Source organism: Astyanax mexicanus, chromosome 1 (genome assembly GCF_023375975.1).
Source record: "Astyanax mexicanus isolate ESR-SI-001 chromosome 1, AstMex3_surface, whole genome shotgun sequence".
NCBI lineage: Eukaryota > Metazoa > Chordata > Actinopteri > Characiformes > Acestrorhamphidae > Astyanax > Astyanax mexicanus.
In genome coordinates, this window is record NC_064408.1 from 60,430,932 (window position 1) to 60,456,326 (window position 25,395).

A 25,395-nucleotide genomic window follows, 5' to 3' on the forward strand; every position below is an offset into this window, starting at 1 on the left:
GATACTAAGGATACAAAGATACTAAGGATACAAAGATACTAAGGATACAAAGATACTAAGGATACAGAGATACTAAGGATACAAAGATACTAAGGATACAAAGATACTAAGGATACAAAGATACTAAGGATACAAAGATACTAAGGATACAAAGATACTAAGGATACAAAGATACTAAGGATACAAAAGACTCAACACTGAACGCTCAAACAGAGGGGCTTGAATACATGAGGAGAGTGAGGAACACCTGGGCTTGGATAACGAGGGGGCAGGGTTACAAACAAGACACAGGTGAGAACACTAATAGTTAGGGCGGGACTAGGGCGGGGCTAGGGCGGAAACAGGTACAAAAACACAACACAAGCACATGGCAGGGAACACATGACAGGTAAACAGAGGGGCAGGAGTACAAGAGACCGAATGAGGGAGACAGACATGGGCTACTCTGTGACAACAGATTTGTACTTAAAAGAGTACAAAGCTTGTCGCTGGGGCTGTATCTTATATTCAGGTACAAAAAAGTACCTTTCAGTGAAAGGTACTTTTTTGTACCCATGGTTTTTGTGCCAGTATAGATTATAAAGATTATAAACATTATCATCAACTAAATATGGTTCAAAAACTTGATAATCCAAAATTGTCTGGCTCTCAAATAAAAAAATGTGCAGTTAAAATATATATTGTTTATCAGTACAGTGATACAGAATACTGAATGTACCTTTTTTCTGGTTAAATGGTACAAATTTGTACTTATTGCTGTCAGGAAAGACACTGTACTTCAGAGAGAACACATCTGACCCTGTAAAGACCAACATTATACCTTTGAGGGTACAATTATGAAGAGTGTACCCTTAAGTACAAAAAAGTACTCATATCGTACCTCAGAAAGGACCAAAAAAAGGAAAAACACAACACAGACACAGGCTAAGGTGTGATATTTTCCATTAACACTCACCTATAAAAAAAATGAAGACCCACCCCCATAAAACCTTTTTCTTTTTTAACACATTTCTCAATTTTATTTGTTTAGTTATGTATGCTCCTTGTCTCAATACTATTTAAATGAAGCTCAAATGTCCGTATGATTACACACAGTTCTAGTCATAAGTTTGGACACACCTCCTCTCATTTAAAGTGTTTTCTTTCTTTTTATGATTTTTTTTTTACATTGCAGATTTAATAATAAGTAGTAACATTTAGCTTTAAGGATAGATCTGCACACTCTTGGTATTTTAATCTCAGTGTCTTTATGAAGGAGAGTCACCTAGAATAGTTTTATCAGCATCTTGAAGGAGATTCTGGAGGTGCTGAACAATAGATGCTGCTTTTCCTTCACGCTGTGAAACTTCAGCTCATCCCAAATCACCTCAAATTTCAATTATGTTTAGTTTAGGAGATTGTGGAGGACAAACACAGTTTTTTTATGACACAATCCCATATGTGTCCCCTAATTGTTTTCATGTATTTAATTTTAACCTACAATTTTAACCTACAATCTCCTCTACTGGTGCGTTTTGTTTGACCTAAGTCAGTTTTGTCCACAAGGCCCAGTTTAGTTCATATAAGTGATGAGAAAGCAGCCCAGTAAAAGTAATGCTCTTTCCGCTGTCATAGAGAGCAAGGTTTAAGGCTTTCCTTCGACAGCATGCGGTGACTATTTACAATCACAGTGACCAACTCCAAATCCTCGGGCCCATTACTCATTATCATTTACTTGGAGATGCTCATGGCTTTATATCTTCAGAAACCTGACTCTCTTGGCAGTAAGAGCTTGTGTAGAGTGCTAATGGTGCAACCTGCAGCTGCTGGAGCCTATAGTCTGCAGTTCTGCAGAAACACATAAGCAGAACAGCTGCATTAAATTCAGACGGAGTTGCTTGTGGTTTAAAATCCTGTTGGGTTTCAAAGGAGAATTCTTGCCTTATCTAATGCTCCTGCTAAAGCCCCCAAATACGATTGTCCTGTCAATTTGGATTTTGTCGCAGGCTTTTAGAGCGTAGCTTGTGCGCCGAGTTATTGGTGTAATTATCTGTGTCAGTCCAAAGACCACACTTACCTGTCAATGTTAGCGCTGACTCTTTCCATACCTGGACTGAGGCCCAATTCACTGCTAATATGACTGGATTTATTAACGTTAGCTCCGCTAATATGGCCCAGTCACTGCCAGGCTGCCGGGCAGAAAAAGTGAGTTAGATTAGAAACGATAGCACAGATTGCCAGGCACGCTAACTATTCCTGAACGTGTGGCTGGACACTTGGCCGCTGTTTGCTCAAATATCATCCAGGAACACGGCTCTGTGGCCTGGGGGCGTTGTAACATGTTAAAAAAGGCTCATGTGTGAGAGGAATTAGAAGAGAAACAGTTCAGTTCCCTCCATGGCAGACACACAACTGGATCTAGTCGTCTGACTGCGTTTCGTGCAGAGAAGGCTTAGATATTTCTCTTTTTTTTCAAATTCTCGACAGACCGTCCATTCATGGGAGGGAGGAACCGCTGGAGCTTTTCAACTTGAGCCGCTCAAAACATCTCCACGGCGAATATTTGAGGCGACGCCATGATGCTCTTTATGCAGACAGGATGTGACAGGTCTGGCCCGACGCCAGGGTGAACACAAAAGAGCGTTCTGTCAAAATCCCCAACAATTCCACATCTCTGTACAAAAAGAGACCATCTGAGAGTGATTTACCTAAACAATGTGGGTTTTTTTACACGGTTCGGGAAGCAAAACAAAAAGCTCTGGGCCGTTACCGTAGCCTTTCTGGGGAAGAGTTTGATTACTCTCTATTTCTTTATTGTCATGAGGAAGGATGAGCTCGAGGTCAAGAAAAGCTTAACTGCTGTATTTGTGGTTCAGTGTCTTTTCACTCCAACCAACAAAATGCTTAAAAAAAAAATTACATTAAACATTAAATTACAACACAAACTATCCACATATTTGCATGTTACTGTGTTAACTAACACTGCTATAACTTATGATCTTTTCAGTTGTCCTCAAATACCCAAGACTAACACTGTTTTATTTTTGTAGTGTAAACAAGTAAAAACGTGGGGAAAAATTTAACAAAGTGAACAAACTTTAATATGAAGATTTTGCTAATTTTAGGCATAATATATTTTATTTTATGAATAAAACACAAAAAATACATATTTAGTATGATACATTTTATAAACCATAGTTACTTAATATGTCATGTTATGAAAAAATGTTGTACTTAGCTGAATCTGACAAACTATGTTTTCTATAGAGGATAATAATTAATCAGGGTACACACACTTTTGTATAATATTAAGAAAAAGTTTGTGGTGATAGGGTACACAACAGCAGAGCCAATACACTGATTTTTTTTAGTATATAGCATGCCACAGACACAACAAATAACTTTATCTTAAAAAAGGTTTATCTGTAATATGTGTAGAAAATAAAAAAATAAAAACAATTGTAAAATAATCTTTTAAAATAAATAAATGCATTAGCACAGAAGATGCAAAGACATTGACATGGTTATCCTGAAAATGTTAAAAAAATATGTTTTTTTTTATTATTCCTAGTGTAAAAGTATTTTTGTATTGTAAGAAAATAACACATTAGATAATGTAAATAGGCTGCCAAATATATATTTTATGTATACATGTAATCACATTGTAATATATTGTTCTATTTTTACATGTGGGTTTTTATTTTGCTATTTTGCTAGTTTTTTTTTATTTTAAGAAAATACTAAAATTTGGGGTTGCATGAACATATTGCAATCATATTGGCAGATTTGTTTTTAAATAATTGCCATTAACAGATATTTAAATATGCTGTATAGTAGAAAAGAGTTTTAATTAGCGATATCTTACTATTACCTCCACAGCCATTTCTTATTAATAATCTGCATAATGGAAACGTTTATCTTATAGATATCTCCTCTGCCTATGGGGCTGTGATTACTTTCATTTCTGAATGTTTACAAAGTTGCTTAGAGGAGATTATATTAGATGTGACAAAATGTAAAATTTAGGCGACCAATTTTTTCATAAAGCTGTATTTATTTATTCTACTGCATCTGCTACCCTACAGAAATACATTTGTAACATTTATGCAGATGCATTTCTATCTGAATGTGTATATTTTATAAATATCTGTGTATAAACATAAGTATCACATAAACATAAATATACAAAAAAATATATGTTTTTGCGAATAACATCAGTTCAGCAACCGTATTAAAATATACCGCCTCAAACACTTGCAAGAAAATAAATTACGTACATGCATGAATGCCTGAATGTTGGAGTGTAAACTGAAGGTATATAAATAACACTGATTGATTGATTGATTGATTGATTGATTGATTTAAATCAGTCTGGAAACTGCTGGGATTAATGCATGGCAATCATCCAAACCGGCACAATGACCTCAGGGAAGGCCTCCTGCTTCTCCACGTCCAGTATGGTCAGTCCCGCTTTCTGGATAATGTTCTTCATGATGTCCAGGTGTCGGATGATGCTGCTGTCGACAGGGTCCAGTCTGCAGCCCTGTCGTGCCATGTTGTCTTTTATAATGATAACACCGTTGGGTCTCAGGCTCTCCTTTGCTCGCCTGAGAAACTGCATCACATCTTTATCTGTCAGGTGGCCTGAGAACAAGATAATGAGAGTGGTAAACTTTATTATAAATATAGGGAAATGTTTACCTTCATGTTAAAGCACTTTTATACATTTCATACAATTTTCTTTGGTGTGGGCAGGTGGGATATAGACATACCTGGTTAAGTTGAATAATTATTTTATTCAAGAGGTTAAACAACACAAATGAACACAAATTACACTTGCAAGAAAATAAATTACATACATGCATGAATGCCTGAATGTTGAAGTGTAAACTGAAGTTAAATAAGTTATATAAACACTGATTGATTGATTGATTGATTGATTGATTGATTTAAGTCAGTCTGGAAACTGCTGGGATTAATGCATGGCAATCATCCAAACCTCACATAATTTTGTTTAATGATTCAAAATGATTCATGATTTCATTAAGTAAGGTCAAGTAATTTAAACGTGTCCAAGAACTCCTTCTCCAGGAACATCACAACACTGTTTTATTTTTAGGGAAATCAAGACACCTGCTGCATTAATATTATTCATTTCTAATATGTATTATTTTTTATTATTATATATTATTATATTAATATCTCCATGCCCACAAAGGTTGTAGTAAAATTGGTTGTGGTAAGTTATAATAAATAAATAATAAAAAAAAAACTAAATATATTTATGAAACACAACAAGGTGACCATCGACAATTCACAAATGTTTGCAACTCTAGGTCTATGTATTTTTATTAAATTGCAATTTTCACTAATAGTGCACCTTGTCATGCAGCTTGCAGTAACAGGGTAATATAAGTGTCATTTATAATAACCCATTATGAATGCATAATGACCCAGCAGAAGAAATTATAACACATTGCAAAAGTAAAACACACACACATGCACTTGGCTGGTCACTCACAGGCTACCCACTGCATCCAAATGACATCATATCTGTTGGGTGGAGGGATGAAATCCTGCAAGTTGTAGACGTAGTATGACTCCACCCGGTCTGCGTAGTCACCCAGATAACGCTGGTGTGCGTGAAGAATAAAGTCTTCCATCATGTCCAGCATCTCCATGCTTTCAAATACGGGGAACAGAACTCCTTTAGACACCCGTCCAATACCACATCCACAATCCAGCGCCCGCCTGCTACCAGCCTTCCCCGGACCCTACACAAGGACCACAGATGCAGAATACTGTATATTACTGTACATATTCTGTTACAGCTACAGGCTAAATAACTTAAAGGTCATATTTTTTCACCATATTAGTTATTTTGCAAAGTGAGAGTTGGAGAATAGCAGCATATTTGGGTTTCAAACTTATAGTCTCCTAATACTAATACAGTGCTATGTGAATTTCTCATAGCACTTAATTCAATTGAATGAAAAATAAAATGTATTTACTTACTGATATGTATTTATGAACTCAGCAATGCCTCAAGATTTAACAGCCATGAGTGCCCCACTATTCCTAGAGGGGCAAGTAGGAAAGTAGAGGCAATCCTAAACTGCAAGTAGAAATTAAGTAGAAACTGCAAGTAGAAATTAGTTGTGAGCAAATTAAGGGGATGTGGCCTGAGGGAACTGTGAGAAACATGTTTTCTCATGTGTTTGTGTGCTATTTTAACTATATTAAAGGAGAACTCCATGGGTGTAGTAAAACATGATAAAAAGTACTTATATTTAATGAATAGCACACCTCGGCCCTCCTACAGCGCTACGAGATCCAGAAATTTTAACAGTTTGTCCAACTGGAGGTGTGGTGCTACTTTGAGCCTGGATAACGGTAAGCAATTTATCGGGGGAAATTATGCCCTGTGTCACCCAGTCTGAAGGGTGTTTGGACAAAATATTAATCAAAGGTAAGTACTTTTTATCATGTTTTACTAGACCAAAAGTCAATTTTTATGAAATAACTGAGATACATAACTAAATAAAGTAGTTTTGAGAACATTTTATGTAACCATATAGGCTGAAGCAGCTGTTGAGATACACATTATATTTAGATCCCCACAGCTGAGTGGGGCATATGTTGCAAGATGCAAGTGGAAAATAAGCATGGCTGACAAAATCCACTCATTAACGATAAGAACCTCAGACACAGGTGCAGCAGCTATAGGAAGTCATCTTGAAAGGAGACTGTTCAAATGTCAGTTACATCACCAAGATTATCATGTCTCCATATTATTACATAACATAAAATGTGTCACATTAGAAAAGGGGAACATATAGAAAAGATTATTGCCAATTATAAGTCTTAGCACTACCATCCATAATCCCTTATGGTGTCAGTTACATCAGAAATCAGAAATATCCCAAGGAAAGATCAGAGGACTGGACCGATGTTGATTTCCTTTGTTAATATGTGTTCTTAAACAGCACAGCTGAAAGTGATGCTGTAAAATATCAAGAAGTTAATCTATGATGTATTAAATTTCCTCTGCATACAATGTTTAAATCCTGAGAGATCACTGTGGAGCTTAAATATATTTCCATATTAAAGACATCCAATGCTATATATGGCATCAACTCCATGACACACATGCATGCATGCTAGGATACAACCTTTCACTTCTGGTTTATGTAGAGTAATTCTGACTATCACTAATTCGGGGTCCATCTGGGAGCATTTACAGCGGCTTAGGCATATCAAATGGAGAATGCACAATTGGAAGAGGAGGATTAGTGAGTAAGAGCTAGCTGTGATGTGCAGAGACAACTGGACACCAAAAAGACAAACACCAATTATAGAGAAGCCTGACTCCCAACTTGTCAGAGGCAGATGTACTGCAGGCGCAATAAATCTTCCAATAAATGTGAATATAGTGCGTTTGGATGAGCTGATACATATGTTGCAGTAGTTATGTCTTTCAGAACAGATGGGATAACCAAGATCTTCAGTCCAAAACAATCACAATAACATTAATCTGATGTTGCACTGATGTCTTTCTTATCATACAGACCCACAGAATACAGCATCATTACTGTTCAAGGAACCACTTTAAAATAAGGCTTTTTTATAAAGAGTTCACAAATAGTTTATAAAGGAGTTTATTAATGGTTATAAATTAAGTTGTAAATACTTTAAAAAACATTAATACGAATTTGCAACACATAAATAGGAGGAACAACAGTGAAAGAGACTTTTTTAACATATCTAATGAAATAATATAAAAAAGTCTGTTTAGTAATTTTATATGTTATTATATGTTAATAAATAAAGTTATTAACAAAAATGTTAATGATGACTGATGGATAAGACAACGTAAGATAAGCATCTATGAACAATGTTGAATCACATTTGTTACACAACAGGACAATGTTGCCTTTTCTATTCATGTGTTGTGACTGTTTATTAATGGTTTATAACCTAATAAATAACCATTAATAACTCATTTGTAAACACTATTTATAAACCCTTTAAAAAGGAGCCTTGTTTATATAAAGTGGTACCCTGTTCAGCCAGATCTTTATGTAACCTTATAGATAAAGATTTTGTTATATATTTTGTTCTATTTTGTTATATTAAATATAAAGGTTGATGCTGTTCACTCATGTACAGGAAATAATTTCATAAAATCATACTGAATATCTGACTAAATGTAGATGGAGGTTAACTAACTAGAAAGCAGGCTAACTTTGTAAGTTGCTAACTCGCCTAACATTAGGCTTAAACTTAATATGTGAAGGCCCAATTATAACTGTCTAATTAATATAGGATTTTATTTACCTTGCAATAATGCAAGCTATTTTTTCCAATTGCTTGCTAGCTAACTAAAAGCAGCTGAATCTCTGGGGTTTGGGTTCTGTAGATGGATATAGAAGATAAATAAGGTTATTGAGATATATATTCCATATACTGTATTTATTCACACACTGATCAGCCATAACATTAAAACCACTGACAGAAGACATAAATAGAGCTAATTATCTGGTAACAGTGGCACACGTCAAGGGGTGGGATGTACTGTACTCTATATTACCAAAGTATTTAGTCACTTTCATGGCCACAGGTGTAAAAAATCAAGGAGCTGGGCATGCAGACTGCTTCTTCAAATGTAAGTAAAAGAATGGTTGGCTCTAAAGAGCTCAGAAAATTCCACTGTAATAGGATGTCACCTTAGTCCTGAAATTTTCTCACTACTGGATATTCCATAGTCAACTGTCAGTGGTATTTTAAAAAGGTGAAAGCAACTGGGAGTGAAGGAAACTTGCTCTGTCAACGTAAACTAACAGAGTGGGGTCAGAGGATTCTGAGGCTACAGACTTAGGGTGTACTCACACTAGGCAATCAGTGCTGTGCCCGGGCACAGTTACCTCACAAAGTACGGCACAATTGACTAAGAACTGAACCGTGCCCTGGCCTGCTTGAGGAGTTGGGCCAAACAGTTCACTTGAACTCAAACATGGTACACATGAAATTTGGCAGTGTTAAATCAACACTGTTAGTGTTAAATCAACACTTATTTGTGTTAAACTTTACGCTCTCAGTGTTAATATAACACTAACAATGTTGATTTAACACTGCCAAATTTCCTGTGTACACATGCAGTATAAGCACGATCCATGCCCGAGCATGGAACAAGATGATGTTAGCGATGCAACATTCCTGTAGACACACATGGTGGTATTCTGACAAATTGAGTACCCCCCGTCAGGAAAAGCACCTCCTCTCGGGAATGCACGCTTTGCTGTTATGTATGTAAGAGTAAGCGTAAAGCCCAATTTATACTTTTGCGTTGAACCTACGCTGTAGCCTACGCATATCCAGCTACCCACAAATCACAGCTGCGGCAGTCGCGTAATGTGTAGTTATATTTCTAGAGAGGTGTGCGTCAAGCTATGGTGTAGGGTACGGCATACGTGGCAACACATAGGCTACGCCACAAATCACAAATTTGGTAAGTTCGATGCAAAAGTATATATTGGCCTTAGGTGTGCTTGGGCACGTATTGTTTAAATGCAGTGTAAGTGCAGGCCAGAGGGGGATGGGGAAGGGAAAGAACCATGCTCCAGCACGATTCAACCAAACCATGACTAGTATAGTACACCCTTAATGTGGTCTTCAGATTAGCTCAAGAACAGACGTAATACATGTGAGCGGATACTTTTGGCTGTATAGTATATTTTAAGCAGCAAGTGAACAATCAGTTCTAGAGGTTCTTGAGAAAAAAAAACTAAATGAGCATAAGGAAGAATCTGAGTGGCAAAAACTGGATCAGGTAGGTCACAGGGTGTTGCCAAAATAGTGGTGAGTTCCGACTAAAATGGTCCAAGGAAAGACATCTTGTAAACTGGTGACAAGGTCATGGCGCCCAAGTCTTATAGATGTAATCATGCAGAGGCAGCACCACAACTTACAGGACGTAAAGAGCATGTCCAATTGTGGTCACTCAGACTCTGAAAGCTAACGGCATTCTAACCAGCGATCCTTGAAACATAATGACAGTGCCTTAACCATTCAGAGCCTTAGTAGTTCTTCTAGTAAATTGTGGTCAATCTTTAATGGAGAGCATATAAATAATATTCCTTAAGACTGTTACTTTAGCAAATAAGCATGTTATAACAGTTACAGTGGGGATCATTACACTGAATACTACAGTGAAAATCATACCACAAACTTCTTCAAAAACTGTCTAGATCCCTCCAGGTCCACCTCCGAGATCTCCACAAAATCTCCCATCATGCCCTCCTCTGATGCTGGAATGCCCTTGTAGAAGTTCTGGGCTCGGTAGTAGAACTGCTTCTCCCCCTTAATGTACTCACAGGTCACAGGATACAGTTTCACTGTAGAAGCACAAATAGAAAGACAGGGTCAGGGCTGAACTGTTACACGCCTCTGAGTGTTTTACAATGTGGTCTTCCTGTATATGAGCTAATCCTTTACCGGATTAATGACTTTAAAGCATAGTAAGATCTAGAAAGATAAAGATAATATAACCATGCACCTTACTCTCTACATGTCAAGGACATTTCTCAGAGGCACATGTTCACTTTACTGCAAAAAAATTATAATTGCATTACTTTTTCATATTCTACTGAAATCAGGTACTTGTAAATAATATCCAGAGCACATACTGTTATCATGTACATATTTCCATCCTGGATGTAAATTTAACACGAATTTAACATTTATATTTAATTAATTTGTTATTTCTTGCTTTATTGTATATATTCTACTTATCTTTAACCGGCATACATGGCAAGGAGCAAAGAAAGAATTTCAAGTTTACGAGAAAACCTTTTCTGTTTCTTACTCTGCACATGACAATAAACTCTTTGAATCTTAAATCTTGAATATTGAATAAAATGGCTATTGAGTGGAATGGTTGTGTGACTTCTTTAAACTTTAATGCTGTTTAATTAGCATTTGTAGAATGAACTTCTAGAACTACTCACATTTAAAATTTGTAATATTTGAAAATGCAGCCTAATAATGGGAAACATATACAAAAAAGAATTTAATTTTTTCCCCAATTACCCAAAAAGTAAGTGAAAGTTAAGTATACATGCACTAAATAACTTGTTCTTAATGTGTTAGTTAGACTACAAAACTGGATAGCAAGTAATGAGGTAATAAAATAAAGTTTTTTGTAGTTTGCATGTATCCCGATTGAACTACAATTAGAAATTCTCCAATCTAATTCAGTTAGCCTAAAATGAATCCAATGATGCATATGGTGTGCTACACTGTTACAAAATGTAATAGTTCAGTTTAATTATGTTTAGATACACTCTACTATACTGTATATGGTATGTACACAGTACCAGTGGAAAGTTTGGACACATCTTCTAATTCCATGTTTTTCTTTATTTCTCTATTAAATTTATTTTCTACATTGTAATTTAATATTAAATATATAAAAAACAATTAAGGGACACATGTGGAAGTATTTAATAAACAGTAAAAAAAAAGTGTTTGTCCTTCACAGTCTCCTAAACTAAACATAACTGAGAAGGTGATTTGGGATGAGTTAGACATTTACAGTGTGAAGAAAAAGCAGCAACTATTGTTCAGCACCTCCAGAAACTCCTTTAAGATTCTGAGAAAGCTATTCCAGTTGACTCTCCCTCATGAAGACACTGAGATTAAAACACCAAGAGTGTGCAGATCTGTCCTCAAAGATAACTATTACTACTTAGAAGAATCTAATCTTGTTTAGAATAAAACAAGGGAAGTAAAGGTAATAAAATGTGTACACTTTATTACACTTTATTGCTTACCTGTCATTTTAAATTGATGATGATACCATTATGATGTTTATTTTTAAACTGTAACAACATTACCAAGTTGTAATCTATGCTAATTGTATATGCAGGATCTTCTGTTGACATACAGATGACACACAGAAGGAAACAGATGAGTGTGCAGGCCAAGATCAAGTGATGATGCAAGCTTCTCCCCTCTCTGAGCATCACATTAGGACATGAATATCAGGTCCAGCTGGAAGCTCTCCAGATGCCCCTGCAGTTCTCCCAACTTGAACAGAAGTTCAGTGGATCAAGTTATGGCATATAGACTGAAAGGGTCAATGGAGTAAATGGGCAATCGAACCAGGTTCCAGTCAGATGCTATTTAAGCAGATAAATTGGCAAGATGACAGGCACCATGTGACAAGACTGGCACTATAAATGAAGTGTGATACCGAAACGTAAGAAAGGTGCTGCAGGGCTCAGAAATAGTAACACTGGGTAAGAGTAAGCAGAGAGGGGGACCTGAGGGTTTTTTTCTGTATCATTTTATTTTGGTCCCTTTATATCTGTTTTTTTATTTAATTAAGTTATTTAATTTTTAAAAATATTTTAATACACTAATACATATATAAATATTACATTTTATTTTCTTTTGCACTCACATAATATTTTTTTTAGAGGACATTTATAATCGTGTACCCCTTATCTTGTTTTTTATTTTTATTATTATTTAATCAATGTTGCCCCTCAAATACTTCATCAAATAACATAGCTTTGTTTTAGCACTATGGAAAAATAGTGTAATTATTTTGATAATTGGTAAATGGACCATCATATTAGATGTGATTCTGAAGAGAGGGTAGAGCAAGGGTTTCGTTTAAGTGTTCTGTTAGCTTAGCATGAATATATACTTGCATTGTTCCTTTTTAAGATCAGAGCCCAGGCAAGGCAATAGTTACTGGTTCATAGAACATAACATAGGCCAAATACAAACATAATAAATCATCTGAATCATCTGAACTAAAGATTTCTAGTTGGCACAACTCATGATGGTTTCATTAAAAAAAAAAAAAATAGTTTTCACAACTTTTTTTATGGTTATACATTGGTTAAACAACAACTAAGGCTTATTTAATGCTAGAACATCATTAACATCTGGAATTAGGAGAGCGCCTTAGTTTTTGAATCCATTTCTCTGATTTTGCAATTTTTAGGTATATGTTTAAGTAAAATAAACATTGTTGTTTTATTCTATAAACTATGGACAACATTTCTCCCAAATTCCAATGAAAATATTATAATTTAGAGCATTTATTTGCAGAAAATGAGAAATGGCTGAAATAACAAAAAAATGCAGAGCTTTCAGACCTCAAATAAGGCGAAGAAAACAAGTCCATATTCATAAAGTTTAAAGAGTTTAGAAATCAGTATTTGGTGAAATAACCAATAACCTGGTTTTTAATCACAGTTTTCATGCATCTTTGCATGTTTTCCTCCACCAGTCTTACACACTGCTTTTGGATAACTTTATGACACTCCTGGTGCGAACAGTTCAGTTTGGTTTGATGGTTTGTGATCATCCATCTTCCTCTTGATTATATTCCAGAGGTTTTCAATTTAGTAAAGTCAAAGAAAGTCATAATTTTTAAGTGGTATCTTATTGTGCTTTATCTTGCACTTGCAATTAAAGGTTTTGCAGATGTTTAAAACACTTGAATAGACATCATCTCTACATGTTGGATAAGGTGTATTATGCACAGGAAATGCAGGCAAGTGGTTTGCATGGGGTCCTTTTGAGGATAATCATGAACCACTATAATTGGTACAGATAGCAGTTACTACAGCATGCTGATGATAGACTCCCTAGAGACAAACGCATGCACACAAAGCATCCAGTCTTTACCCAGGGGGGTCTGCTCCAGCATGTACAGGTAGCTGGCGAAGAACTCCTTCCTCAGAATGGTGTGCAGATGGAGGGACATGCTGTGTCTGCACATGTTGTCGTCTGTCTTGGCCCAGCGGTTGCGGAAAGCCTGATGAGTGCCACTGAACTCCATTATGTCTGTTGACTCAGACATTCTGAGCTGCTAGAGTCAGAATCTGTCAGCACAAACGGACCGAGCTGGTGTGTTGGCCTCAGAGATAGTGCTGAAGATGCCCCTGCTACTGCTATATCTGTGTGCCAGCCTGGCCCGTAACTGGTCAGCTGAGAGCCCTTTTCTCAGGAGGGGGCATAAAAGAGCTGGGGATTATCAGGTCAGACCTTGGCCAGAGGATGTGTACAGCAGCTTAAACACATACTCAGCTGAAGGCTTTATTTCTTGATTGTAGTAAAAGTAAAAGTTGCAACAAAAAAAAAATAGAGAAGTTAGAGAAAAAATTCAAAATGTTCTTTTCAATTACTGAAAAACTACTATACACCCAAGATGTTGGCAGCTCAGGAGTTAAGAGTGCTAGACGCTTCTCTCTTTTTTGGATCATTTTGTTCTGAAATAAAACCCTGAAGCTGGAGTGAACTAAATAAAACAAAACAAAAATACGTATAAAATGAGGATCAGTGACTCGGTTTAAATGGCTGAACTTGGCTAAGCAAAAACTAGATTACTAACTTCATTTAGTTTCCCATCAAATAGAGGAATTTTTCCACATTCCCCCAATATTTCTGTGTATTTTGATGTTTGGAGTTTGTGAACAAATCAGTCATTTTATGGATTTATGTAAAATGGTTTATGGTACAGTATTGGTTGATGGGAAAACGAGGTTTGTGATGTCTACACCACAAGTGCATGTGTGATGATTGATAACAAGGGATAAATGTCAGTTAGTCAAACCTTTACCTTTTTTGGGAAACTCTGAAGGAAGATTTTGCCATTTTTCCTCATCTCTTAAGTTAAGTCTAAGAAATCTAATCATTTTCTGATTTTCACTCTCCAAGTAATCCAAAATATATTTATGTTGAGGTCTGGTTTTTGGAGTAGTCAATATACTGTTCTACGAATCACAGTTGCTTTAGCACATCACATGTTCCTTTTTTCCTGGAGCTTCTTAATCAGCTCTACAACAGTAATGAGTCGTTGTCACAAGAGAATGATGAATACAATTTTCAACCACAGATGAAAAAGCAGATTGATCAAGCCTTTATTTCTGATTAAAATACTGTTTTTGGTGGTCTATCAGACCTTGCACGGTTGTTAAGGGTCCCATTTTCTCAGCATACAGTATTTTGATCATTTTTGGATCAATTTTTTCTGAGTCCAGTCAGAAATATTGAACAACTAGTCTTGTTTCCTCACTTGTGTCCATTTTTTCAGTTCCACTGGTTATATAGGAGCACTTTGTACTTGTTTAGTTATAGTAGTTTATTAATTTTGTAGTCCTTGAGTAGATCAGACACAGCAGTGCTGTTGGAGTTTTTGAACCCTTCACACTCTCTGGCCACTCATTTAGACATTGTAGCTGCTCCAACTTGCAGATGGAGCTAATCTGTTTCTATATATTTTGTGTTGGTTATCCTTCTAATCCTTTATCAGTGGTCACAGGACGCTGCTCACAGGAAGCTGCTCACAGGACCCGGCCCACTATATTCTAAGTAAACTGTGTGTATTACCTGAAAACTAATAGCTTAAACTTAATGGCCATTTTACTGCAAATAAAATAAATATGAAATGCATGAGTAGTTGTTTTATAACAGATTTGATCATTTTATAATCAGATCTAAATATAACACTGTATCTCCTCTGCCCCGGGGAACTAAAAACACTATCGGTTGGTGAAGTTCTTTCTTCAAAGCACCACCCACTTCCAGAACTTCATCCTGACCTTGAAGCTACACATGCCAGCATGCTCAAAAGGTGGCCACAGCTTCATCTATGTTTATAAAGCATATGTTTATCTAATCTTTATTAATAATATCTTGCCTTCATTTAGTGACTAGATTACATCTGTGTTTATATTGTCCTGGGTCATGGCCTTAGTATCTTATGCAGTCTTCAAGGTTGTTTCTGGTTGAGAATATGCTTTGTGCGATTGGCTGCTGCTTCTCCACAGTGTATGTATGAGTGCAGAGGATGTATAGATCCTCGATTGTATGTAAGTATCCTTGGGTGTTGTTGAGAGATGCTATTTGCTGTGAAAGTGAAATTTGATTCATTCCCTTACTTTTTAGGTTTAGTAGTGGATTGTAGTATATAGAGTCTGGGAGGAAACGGAAACAAAAGTTTAGTACAAATGCAAACACATTAAAACTTATTTTTGAAACTTATAGGATCAGGGATTAGTACCACTAGGAGTGTTTCAGTCAAAGGCCAGCCTTCGTTTGGACCCTGTCCAACCTAAATCTAATTTTGGGCCTTTAAATCAGAGTGGACTTTGCAGCACATAGGTTGTCCACTCAGGAATCCTAAAAACCTCTAAAAATAAATGTTGTGAATACCTATCAGACTGGAAAAGTCACTTCTAAAGCTCTAGTCAATCTCCCTAGGAGTCGGCAAACCCTTTCTTGCAGCAGTTAAGAGGTTCATGACCATAATAGTATTCATGTAGATTATCAAAAACAAATTCTCATTTTAGGTTTTTCAATGAATACCTACATGAAATAGTCTGGAACAGTGTGTCATGAAAGGATAAACCTAAAGTGGACAATTTGGCTTTTAAACCAGTTGTGAAGCATGGTGGACAAAGTGTCATGGTTTAGATATGCTAAGCTGCGTAAAGACTTGAATGTCTTATTACCAACAAATTATGACCCCTGTTTTGTATCAGAGAATCTCAGGTCATCTGGCCATGAGCTAAAGCTAAAGCACTGATCAAGAGCAGATCACAATCAGGTCTACCTCACAACAGTTCAAAATAAAACTTTCAGTATATCATAAAAAAGTCTCATCCTAAACCCTATTAAAATGTTGTTGGATTGCTTGAAGGTGGTGTTTCCTGCCTAAAAGCCCAAAAATGTAAAAAAGCATTACTGACAAGAACTAACAATTAAAGAAAGCCAATTGTCTTCTCTCATACTAAACTTCCTAAGGTTAAATTCTGGGATTCCTGGAACAGCTTGTTTAAATATGCCTGAATGTAAGGAACCTTTTCTTAAGGTCAAAAACATACTATTTTGCCCAGTTGTTTCTACTGGGATTTTTTTCCATGAATTTCAGTTTACATAAAAAGTTAAGTTGCATTTATTGCTGTTAATTATGCATATAAAGCTTTTTAAAGGAAAGCGTAATTGTATTTCTTACACTGACAGACATTGCATGTTAAACACAAGTTGTGTTTTCTGTTCCTTCTAATTTTAAGGCATGATTTCACAGGTAAATTTGAACATGGACTCTGTGGTCCCCAAATAGACCTAAGAAATAAGGCTGAGCCCATCATTTGTCATGATTATGTTAAAGGGCTGTCTAGCTTCTTGGCTAATGTAAGATTTCTCTGGTTGCACTGCATGGCCTAGAATGTCACTTCAATACTGCTTCTGAATAAAATCTTTGAATCCACAAGGTCATGTGAGTAATGCAATGCTGAGTGACAGATGTTGTACAGTCTATGTACTATGTACTCAGCATATTTTCTGCTGAATCACTAAATTGTGTACTGATACAACCTATTATTTTACAAACTATTATATAAGCAATACCTCTCTACAGGGACTAGACTAGTTAGCAATGCCAGCAGCTTTAGGTAAATAAATAGACTTATTTTAATATATCATAATATACAATATCATTTTAATATACCTCAATGTAAAATAATGAATTTACCCACAAGATAAAAATTGCCTCAAAATAAACGTGTAAACGTCACAAGATAGTAGGCCTTAAAACAACACATTGAGACCACAATGCAATTTATTTAGTTGAGGCCTTAATATATTATCTGGTGGGCACATCTTACTTCTTATCCTGCATGTCAGGGTAAACATAACAATGGATTATATAATAATGGAAGAGAATGGAACAAATTTTAAACTATCCATATACAATTACACATGTAACATATGAATGATACATTATCATAAGATCTGAAAGGACAAAATATGTTTAATTAGTTTTAAAGCAAAGCAAACTGGTATTAATACATTTATATTATTGTTTATAGAAAAAAATAGAATAGGCAAAATGGATTTTGTTCGTCTGTCATCTTTTTTATAATGCTGCATGGCTACATGTGGTATAATTTCCTACTCTCTCAGTTGATCAGATTATTTGATAATGAGAATGGCCAGAGTGTGACTCAAATTAATTAATTATTATTCTGATATAATTTTATTAGCTTTCCAAGATGGCAGCTACCTTCACCGAACTAAATTCCATGATTCAGTGATGAGATTTTGGCTGTAATATAAAGTTAACTTCTTATTAATAACGACATAGGCTATAAATATTTTTAGGCTGAATTTTAATCAGCAAAGCCCATAAAGCTAGCTAGAATTTTCTAAAATTTATGGCTGTTAAAATGTTAACTGTTTCTGTCTTTTTAATCAATATTTAAAAATGTTTTAGAATTAGAATTGTTTCTGATTGGTTGGTCAGTTTATTAGTTCAATTTTCGATTGACAATTTGAGGCTAGATTAAAAACAGAAAAGGTATGTTCAAAAAACGTATTTATTCATAATTAAATTTAGTGCAGTACAGAAAAAAATCTAAAATTTGTCCAAATTTTGGGTTTTCACCCTTACAAACTGAATTTCAGGAAAAATAGAAAAATCTGTTATTATCTGTTTTTTTTTGCATCTTGTAACAAAAATGAATTGGATTGATTTATTCATACTATCAGATTTGTGTTACAATACGTATACAAAATCAGAAAGTCGAGAGAAGACTCACTCATCGTTTTTTCTTAAAAACTGGACAATTGAAAATTTGGATAAAAAACTATTTCTTCTTCAATATATAAAAAACTGAAAAAAAAACGGAAGGTAAAATGTCCTCTAAAACCATTGCTCATTTTAACAGCTATAACAACTGTCATAATGCTTCCTGAAAAACTTTTTCATTATTATTTTAATAAAGGTTGTGTTTCTCCACAGTGTAAAGGTATGGTTCAGTATTAGAGGACTATCAGAGCAGTTTTATCTGAATCCTCCGCTCCTGATGAGGGCGCTGGACCCGCCCCCCTTCCCCCCGCGCTGTGCATTATGGGAGATCACGCCCTGGCAACACAAACATCAACATTAGACCGAGCCGCAGAAGCAGAGCAGAATGAATATCAGAGAAAATCAGTAAAACTGAGCCTCTGAACACACAGAACAGCGGAGATACAGCGCGGACAGCTCTCTACACGCTCTCAGCATGCAGGCAGACGATGTGAGATATTTAACCAGGTGAGTGATTTATTCCCCTGTTATCCTCCTGTAGTGGAATAACGGTGAACAGCCGCGCTGTGTGATGTTCACTGCTGAATTATTATTAATAACTCTCAGTTACAGGAGACTGGTACTTTAGTTCAAATCAGCTGCGCGTGTTGATTTAATGAAGCTGTTTCTCCGGTGTTGTTATCTACACAGTTGATTCCTGTCATTCACTCTTATCCTCTGTCACACAGACCCTCCTCCTGTGTCTGAAACAGCAGCTTTAGATAATTAAAAGGCTTATAGGCTTTTAAATACATTTTTTATATTTATTTAAAATCTGTCTGGCCAGTGGTAGGATGTTCCCTCTTGTTTGTGAGTCTTGTTCCTCCCAAGGTTTCTTTCCTCCTCCAGCTCTCAGGGAGTTTTTTTCTTCCCTCCGCACTCTCTGGGGGTTCTGTATTCTGTATTTTCTATGTTTTCTATGTTTAATGTCTATGTCTGATTCTGTCCTGTGAACACCTTTCTGTAAAGCTGCTCTGTGACGACAACAGATGTAAAAAGTGCTAAATAAATACATTTGTTTGATGATGGCCTAAAACTGTTGTTTAATGTTTAACATATTTTAAACATTTTGAATAATTTCTATTGGTCCATTTACCATCAAAATCTCACACATTTTAAAAACAACTGACACAATCACATCATGTCAGGTCCTTCTGAGTAATTGGGCAAAAATGTTTTGGACACTAAATCCATCAGTAATGGATAATCCAGTATTTATAAAATAGAAACGTGTAGGACAATTACTTTTTTGTCATTATCCCAGATACAGTGGCATTTAAAGTGCTTCCAACTCAGTGCATCATTAAAAAAATCTCAAAAAATATAATTTATGTATCAATTTCTTAACATTTAACACAACCTGGCCCAAAAAATGTCTCCACCAAAAAAAAAAAAAAAGGTAACACACTCTAATATTTGGTTGGAACACCTTTAGCTTTGATTGCTTCACACATTCTCTGTGTTATTGTTTCAGTAAGCTTCTGCAATGTCTCAACATTTATTTTAATCCAGTGTTGCATTAATGTTTCACCAAGATCTTGTAGAATTGATGATGTTAGAGTTTGACCGCTGCACAAAGTCTTCTCCAGCACATCCCAAAGTTTCTCAATGAGGTTAAGGTCTGGACTCTGTGGTGAACTCTCAATCCATGTGTGAAAATGATGATCTCATGCTCCCTGAATCACTCTTTCACAACTCCAGCCCCATGAATCCTGAAATTTTAATCTTGGAATATACCCTTGTCATTAGGGAAGAAAAAAAAAATCCATTGATGGAATAACCTGGTCTATATTCAGTATATTCAGGTAGTCAGCTGACCTCATTCTTTCAGCACATACTGTTGCTGAACCCAGACCTGACCAACTGCAGCTTTAACCCCGCATCATTTACTTACTTAAATCCAGGTAACCACTACAGTAATGCTACTGTAGCTAAAAGAGGTGCACTGCACAATAGGTGTAATGTGTACTGCTGCCACTATCAAGTAAAAGAAAACATTTAAACAGGCTGCCAGTGCCTTAAATCAATAAGTCACCATGTATATATATAACCATGTATATGATGATATTTGAATGTATGCTTTTGTGTTCATGTCTTCAGGAAAGTGAAGGGAGGCAGTTTGGATGTTCATCCTACAGAGAGAGCCTTGGTTGTCAACTATGAAGTTGAAGCAAGGATCTTGGGACAGATGGGTGATGCCATGTTGGGAGAACGTAAGGCATGTCAGAAAATGTAAGCAGTACCATTACATACTTTCCACAGATGCAGAACATTACACTGTATTAATAGAATGGTTATTGAAAAAAGTCTAATGGCACAGTTCCTTTAAAATGTAAACAGTCAGGCAAGACATGTTTGGTCTGTACTGGAAGTATAAATAATATACAGCTCTGGACCTTTTCAAATTTTCTTTTGAGTTTCTTTGATTTTACCAAATAAAACACCTCTGGAATATAATCAAGAGGAAGTTGAATGATCACAAGCCATCAAACCAAGCTGAACTGCTTGAATGTTTGCACCAGGAGTGGCATAAAGTTGTCCAAAAGCAGTGTGTAAGACTGGTGGAGGAGAACATGCCAAGATGCATGAAAACTGTGAATAAAGCCAAGGTTATTTCACCAAATATTGATTTCTGAATGTAATAAATATGAACTTGTTTTCTTTGTGTTATTTGAGGTCTAAAAGCTCTGCATCTTTTTTGTTATTACCGCCATTTCTCATTTTCTGCAAATAAATGCTCTAAATGACAATATTTTTATTTGTAATTTGGGAGAAATTTTGTATATGTTATTCAAACATATACCTATAAATAGCAAAATCAGAGAAACAAAAAAAAGAAGTGGTCTCTTTTTTTCCAGAGCTGTATAATAAATATAAATAAAATATTTGAGTGACCTTAGGTACTAGACTTAATACATTTACTTACTTGCAAATGTTTGTTTTTAGTATCCACCTGAACCATTTAGCAATAACAATCACATTTCTCTGCCAACATTTCTGGGCTTATCTCTCTGTTTAGCATTCATTTAAGCAAACCTTTATCCACTTCCTCAGTCCAGTAGGAACTTATTTGGGTTTGTTTTAAGAGGTATGATATAAATTGTTCACAACATTTACATTTATTTTTTGCATTTTTATGCAATCAACTAACAGGTTATCCAATAAAATTAAACAATAATATATCTGTACACGCCTAGATACTGATCTGCACTAAAGAATCAATCATTAAACATGATGTTGTGATCGAATTCATTTCAATTAAGAAACAATTGATTGACATTTTTATAGAAGAAATTTCCCCCTTTTTCCAGAATTCGTCTGAAAAGCCTCAATCCCAACACTGACATTGGGTCATTGGCACGGAAGGTGGTGGAGGAATGCAGGCTGATTTCACCAACCAAACTCCCAGAAGTGGAACAGCTTCTCTTCTATCTGCAGAATCGCAAATCTCCCACAGGTATGCGTGCATTGGAGGAATCAGTTTAAATTATTGCTGCAAATAATACTCTTTTACAACAAAAGTGAAAGAAATGGAAAAAATAAATTAATTTAGATGGTAAAAAGAAGCTTATTAACAAATATCTTATGAGTTGATGATTTGGTTCTGTGCATGTTTTCAAACCTTCAGAAAAAAAGGAGAAGAAACAGATCAAACCAAGAGATCCTACTCCTTTCGAAGGGATGGAGGTGTGTGACAAATTCTACCCACTATTTTAAAATCATTGCTTTTGTAAAGTCAAATATATGTAAGTATATATAAAAGTTAAGATTTCTGTTCTGACACTCTGCTGTTATGTTGTAGCTGGATGAGGAGGCTAATATTAATAGCATAGATGATTATGTGGAGCTGCTGTATGAAGATGTCCCAGAGAAAATCAGAGGAGCCACGCTTATCCTGCACCTGGCCCGGAACCCTGACAACCTGGAGGAACTCCTACAAAATGGTATACAAAATGGTCTTTATTTGTGTGTTAAAGATTTTCTAGAAACTACAACCCCTTTTACATCCTACAAAGTTGCCATTGCTGGCACCTGTTAGTCCATTAGGCTACCAAGGATATTGGATTGAGATCAGTAATTGTGTGTTTCATTATTACCTTACTGTATGTGTATTTACTTAAAGCAGCATTATTTTAACAATTTATATTTTTTGCACCTGGGTTTCCCATACAGTCAGGAAGTATGATTGATGCTTTGAGCCACCTCTTAAGGACACTTTACAAATGCATTTCTGGACAAGCTATGAGATAAAGATCATCATTGAAAGTGAAAGAAGGATGTAGACTAAGGAGGCAGAGTAATATTACAGGATTGGACACAAATGTAACTATGTTACGCAGCGTTCCACTGTTCTCACAAGCGTTTTCTTCGTGCAACAGTATCCCTTCACCTTTAAGTGAATTGGGTTTTTTACAAAGATTATTTGTGTTTAGTGTAAATATATTAGCTTAAAGCACAATAAACTGTCCAGATCTTTCATTCAGTCAAAAAAATGTACACAACAGACCAACTTTTAGTGAATTACATAATTCTAATTGTGCATATAATGTATTAACTGTAAAACTCTGCATAAGCTAACAAAAATAGAACCAGGCAGATTTCTACAATCAAAAAACAGAAGTTTACAGTGAACAGTTTACAGTTGTTATTTTAATTCATTTTAACATAGAAGTGCAATAAATACTGGCTAGCTAAAGAAGCCTGCCTCATGCTATCACAAATCACAGCTGTTACAGTGAGGTCTGTACAGTGTTGACACTTCCACTTCCCATGATCAAGCCATAATGATGTACGAGCCCTCTCTCTCACCTTTATGCATGCATTCAGAGACTATACCTTTTCACTGACTATTTCCCCACTCATGTTCTCCCTCTGCATAACAACACCTCTGCCGCCCCTCAAAACAACACGTCCCCGTACATCTCTCCTGTCACAGTGCATTACATCCCCCATGAACCTGTCAGAAGCCATTACTGTTATTGTGTTTGAAAATGGTGATAACTCTATAACGGGGTCGCCCAGGGGTCCTTACGGAAACGAGAAGGCCCAGGGGGCACGTGCTGCAGCGTAACACGCATGTCCGCTCACAGAGGAAGTCTCATTTCTCAAGCCGCAAGAGAGACGACCTCTACTGCCTCCTCCTGCCTATTCTGACCCTCCTGCCCTCTGTGCCTTCTCTTCTCTGTAACTGAAACTCTGCCCCCTCCTCTGTGTTGCTTTAACCCCTCTTCTTTCGCTTCCCTCTGGTACAGCTTGCAATACCCAATCCATCCCCCCCAGTCCCCCTTTGCTTTTGCTCATTTTTTACTGCCCTGTCCTGCACTCTCTGCATCCTAATGCTTGTTCTTACCATTCACTGTGCTGCCATGCTTTCACTAATATTGGTTTAAATTTCTTCCTTGTTATCTGATCCCTTTCACCCTGACTTTTTATGAAATCAGTAATAAAAATTCAACATCACTGTTCAATAAATTGTCTAATTTAGTTTGAACAAGTATCGCATTAAGAAGTTCTGCGTTCTAGCAATTAGGGATGTAATGTTTTTACAGATTTCTTAAATTGGACCCATATGATACAGTGGAGTCTGTATTTGTTACATTATTCAGAGCAGCAACAATAAATGGCTGAAAACACTTGGCTGAATGGTACTTTATCAAAGATTTCAACATTCTATATAAATAAAAAAAATCTTTGAAATCCCATTTTAGCAGCCACATCTGAGTTTTGGATTTCATGTATTTTTTTTTATTTTTTTTTTGCTGCCAAACTTTTGAAGATCAATCAGGATGCAACATCAGTATGCCAAAATATGTATATTATATTAGCCATACTGTACAATGACCCTGTACAGCAAACCAGTTTTCAGTTCGCACAGTTAAAGTGATTAGTTATTATTAGTTATTATGCAGTATCTCTGAACATACAGGGGTTGGACAATAAAACCTGTCATTTTAGTGTGGGAGGTTTCATGGCTAAATTGGACCAGCCTGGTGGCCATTCTTCATTAATTGCACATTGCACCAGTAGGAGTGTGAAGGTTCAATGCACACAACATTGTGGGTGACATACCAGAGTTCAAAAGAGGACAAATTGTTGGTGCACGTCTTGCTGGTGCATCTGTGACCAAGACAGCAAGTCTATATGATGTATCAATAGCCACAGTATCCAGGGTAATGTCAGCATACCACCATGAAGGACCAACCACATCCAACAGGATTAACTGTGGACGCTGTAAGAGGAAGCTGTCTGAAAGGGATGTTCGGGTGCTAACCCAGATTGTATCCAAAAAACATAAAACCACGGCTGCCCAAATCACGGCAGAATTCAATGTGCACCTCAACTCACCTGTTTCCATCAGAACTCTCCGTCACCACAATAAATAATTGTGGTCTAAAACCAGGTTCTTCAGTTTCATTGTCCAACCCCTGTAGCTCAGCCAGTCAAATTTCAGGATCAGGACTGCCGTTTTTAAAAACCCACTATTGTAAATACGTGGCTTGAAAGATATGATCTTTTGTCCTTTAAAAGTTTGTAGTGGTTTCAGTGCTGAGTGTTCTGTGGTATGTCCTTGTCTACAGAGACTGCACTCGGAGCTCTAGCACGAGTACTGAGGGAGGACTGGAAGCAGAGCGTGGATCTGGCAACCACCATCATCTATGTCTTCTTCTGTTTCTCCAGGTATGATGCAGGCTGCTTGGCACTCACTGTTCACCCTTTTTGTCTCTCCCTTTTTTCTTTCTATGTCTAGCTAGTCTCACCAGTTAAGG

The 25,395-nt window shown here is 36.2% G+C and overlaps 2 protein-coding genes across 2 annotated transcripts in view; one reads left to right on the top strand and one right to left on the bottom strand.

Moving 5' to 3' along the window:
• Positions 1 to 3,988: 3,988 nt before the first annotated feature.
• On the bottom strand, positions 3,989 to 13,926 carry ntmt2 (N-terminal Xaa-Pro-Lys N-methyltransferase). The gene is made up of 4 exons (XM_022686463.2): positions 13,684 to 13,926; positions 10,201 to 10,373; positions 5,501 to 5,753; positions 3,989 to 4,623 (listed from the first exon to the last, which is right to left on the bottom strand). The coding sequence occupies exons 1-4, from the start codon at positions 13,856 to 13,858 to the stop codon at positions 4,367 to 4,369; spliced, it is 858 nt and encodes a 285-aa protein (XP_022542184.2). The 5' UTR covers positions 13,859 to 13,926; the 3' UTR covers positions 3,989 to 4,366.
• Positions 13,927 to 18,902: 4,976 nt separating this feature from the next.
• kifap3a (kinesin-associated protein 3a) overlaps positions 18,903 to 25,395 on the top strand; it is a 33,937-nt gene continuing 27,444 nt past the window's right edge. Inside the window, exons 1-6 of the mRNA XM_022686450.2 lie at positions 18,903 to 19,096; positions 20,729 to 20,860; positions 21,940 to 22,085; positions 22,257 to 22,315; positions 22,431 to 22,572; positions 25,207 to 25,306. Of these exons, the coding sequence (XP_022542171.1) occupies positions 19,065 to 19,096; positions 20,729 to 20,860; positions 21,940 to 22,085; positions 22,257 to 22,315; positions 22,431 to 22,572; positions 25,207 to 25,306 (611 nt within the window). The 5' untranslated portion in view covers positions 18,903 to 19,064. The remainder of the gene's footprint in view (positions 19,097 to 20,728; positions 20,861 to 21,939; positions 22,086 to 22,256; positions 22,316 to 22,430; positions 22,573 to 25,206; positions 25,307 to 25,395) is intronic.

Bases quoted from the DNA above. Each gene is read 5' to 3' on its own strand.
- ntmt2 (XM_022686463.2), bottom strand. From the start codon at position 13,858: ATGTCTGAGTCAACAGACATAATGGAGTTCAGTGGCACTCATCAGGCT. The intron at 10,374-13,683 runs GTAAAGACTGGA...GTGCTTCTACAG, and splicing joins GCTGGAGCAGACCCCCCTGG to TGAAACTGTATCCTGTGACC. The intron at 4,624-5,500 runs GTGAGTGACCAG...TCTTGTTCTCAG, and splicing joins TTGGATGCAGTGGGTAGCCT to GCCACCTGACAGATAAAGAT.